Source organism: Henckelia pumila, chromosome 3 (assembly GCF_033568475.1).
Source record: "Henckelia pumila isolate YLH828 chromosome 3, ASM3356847v2, whole genome shotgun sequence".
NCBI lineage: Eukaryota > Viridiplantae > Streptophyta > Magnoliopsida > Lamiales > Gesneriaceae > Henckelia > Henckelia pumila.
Genome location: NC_133122.1, coordinates 157,373,701 through 157,376,557, shown reverse-complemented (window position 1 = coordinate 157,376,557; position 2,857 = coordinate 157,373,701). Strand labels below are relative to the sequence as shown.

At 32.8% G+C, this 2,857-nt stretch overlaps 1 protein-coding gene across 1 annotated transcript; it reads right to left on the bottom strand.

The window, feature by feature from the left end:
- Nucleotides 1–1,589: 1,589 nt before the first annotated feature.
- LOC140889817 (uncharacterized) lies at nt 1,590–2,216 on the bottom strand. The gene is made up of 2 exons (XM_073297546.1): nt 1,931–2,216; nt 1,590–1,774 (listed from the first exon to the last, which is right to left on the bottom strand). Exons 1-2 carry the CDS (start codon nt 2,214–2,216, stop codon nt 1,590–1,592), a joined length of 471 nt encoding a protein of 156 aa, XP_073153647.1.
- Between the last annotated feature and the right edge of the window lie 641 nt (nt 2,217–2,857).

The following is a 2,857-nucleotide window of genomic DNA, read 5'->3' as shown; positions in this document are numbered from 1 at the left end:
CCAAAACTTCCCTCAACTAACATACACAACCTTTCAACCACAAATCTTTCTGGGTTCATCTCGCAACAACCCAAGGCTTCATTTGTGATTTGTTCCTCATCTTTTGAGTCATCATCGTTCATCACAGATCAAGAAACATGATCTTTCCAAGGTATTTCTTTGTTCTATATTGGTTGCGTTTTGTATAGATTTTATTGTCGAATTTGAGGCAAGAGCTGGAATATAATCTTCACACGGTGTTGTAAATATTCACTTCTACGAGATCCCAACCTATACAGATGTAATCGATGGTAAATTAAATATTTATAGATTCATAATTCACTTCATTGAGTGTTGATTAAATGTTGTGCCATGCTTTTTTGGTAGGATTGTTTGAGTGACATTCGTTTAGCTTCCTAGCTTTTTCAACCTAATCCCCAATATATAAGTTTGAGGTGATTTATAGATATCCATGTATTTACTTGTGATAATCCAAAATTTGTGGTAACGGTGACTTCATTCTTGCATCTTGTGAAATATTGTAGATCCTATTGCATGCCACCATTTCAACGGCTCCATTTATCAAAGCAATGATATCTTCAGAAATGTTCCTTGAAGACATATAAACCACTTCTCTCGAAGCACACATTTTTTGAACATTCCTATGTTTTTACTTCGATTTTATACCATTCTTATAAATTGAAATTGTAGTAACACAACGATTTTTCAGATTAGAATACATAAAAGTGGTGCGGTGATCTGAAATGGTGATGTTTTCAATACCCAGATACAACTAATTTCCACTGAAATTTAGCTTATGTATGCAATTTAATTTTTCCTTTTTCTTTACTATTTTGACAGGGCAAAACATATGTAGTTTTCAACGGACGAAACCCGGGAATTTATAATAATTGGGAGGAAACAGAAGAAGAAGTTATCAGATTTAGTGGCACGGTGCACAAGTTTTAGGTCATCTTCAACCACAAACACCATTTTGGTGCAAGTTTTGCATTAAAATAGTGTAATTTCTGCACCAAATACAACATCCATATCCAACCCATTTACACCAAATCTTGCACCAAAAGGAATATTCTCAGAATATTCCTTGTATTTCACATATATTAATTACTTTTATTCAACATATTTTTATAAATTATATAATTATATTGTTTTTATAAAAAAATATTTTATCGTTAATAAATATTTTTTACAAATTATATAATTAATATTTTTATTAATTAAAAATATTTTATTTTTAATACATATAAATAATAAATTTTAAGTCTATGATTTAATTATTTTTATATAAATTAATTTATAGATAATACAAATTAATATATGAAATTATTAAAATTGATAAATATGAGAGCGACATCAAACGTAAGACGACCACAAAATGGATACAACTTCAAACATAAAACGAATACAAAACGGATACAACATTAAACATAACACATACAAATTATAAACATAATACAAAAATAATTTCAAGCATAATACTTAGGACATTCGAGTACAACTTCAAACATTTGTACTACTATATTCATCCCAAAAATGATCAATTAAAGCATTCCGTAGTGCGAAGTGAGAATCTTTGTCTTTTATTTTTTTTATCGACTGAGAAATTCTTGAAACTTCATATTCTTATCGACAATCATTTCTACTTCTGGAGCAGGTGTTTCTCTCGCATCTTGAATGGGTTCACTGAGGTCGCATTCATCTTCGATAAACATGTTGTGCATTATGATACATGACGTCATTAAGTCATGTAAATGAAGTTTCTTCCAACCATGTGCTGGGGATGCCACAATAGCAAATCGTGATTGAAGAACTCCAAATACACGCTCAAAGTTTTTTCTGCGGGATTCTTGCTTCATAGCAAAATATTTCTTTTTTGGTCCACATGGATCATGAATGCTTTGCACAATAGTTTACCATTTCGGATAAATACCGTCATCTATGTAATATCCCATATCATATTCTTTTCCTCCAATTTTGTAATGAGCAGTAGGAGCAATACCTTGTGCAAGTTTGGAGAATAAACCAGACGCCTCCAACACATTTATATCATTATTGGTTCCAGGCATTACAAAATATGCATGCCATATCCAAATATCGTAATCAGCTACTGCTTCTAAAATGATTTTCGGAGAACCACTACGACCTGCATATTGGCCTGCCCAAGCCGTTGGAAAATTTTTCCACTTCCAGTGCATAAAATCAAGACTTCCCAACATCCCTGGGAATCCTTGTTGTTCACCTATATAGAGTAGTCTGACAATATCATCTGAAGTAGGTGATCTCAAGTATCGTTATGAAAAATCTTCCACTATAGCCCGACAAAACCGTTGCATACACTCAATTGCAGTAGATTCTCCAATTTTGATATATTCATCAGTGGCATCCGCGGATAAAACATATGCTAGCATTCACAATGCGGCTGTTGTTTTTTGCATAGTTGATAGACTGATGCACCCCACGCCATCATTTCGTTGAAGGAAATAATAATCGTGATTTTTTACACCATCAACGATACAAAGGAATAGATTTTGAGACATTCGGAATCGTATTCTAAACATTGCTTCATTATATGTTGGATTTTAAGCAAATTAATCATTGAAAAGATTACGATCGGTGATTTCCCGATCACGATGGATGACTATGTGACCTGGAATCAAACCTCCATGTGTGGCTCCTTGATCTTGTTGGACGATGTATGCAGCAACCAACTCTTGCTCTTGAGCTATGGCATTTAAAACTTCTTTTCTTTTATTTGTAAAATTCTCAACAAAATTCATCCAATCGTTTTGTGTTTCATCTTCTTTGCCCGTCAATGAAGATGAGCTAGAATATGATACATGCGAATTGGATTGAGAAT

Bases quoted from the DNA above. Each gene is read 5' to 3' on its own strand.
- LOC140889817 (XM_073297546.1), bottom strand. From the start codon at position 2,216: ATGTTGGGAAGTCTTGATTTTATGCACTGGAAGTGGAAAAATTTTCCA. The intron at 1,775-1,930 runs GTATTTATCCGA...TGGCATCCCCAG, and splicing joins GGGATATTACATAGATGACG to CACATGGTTGGAAGAAACTT.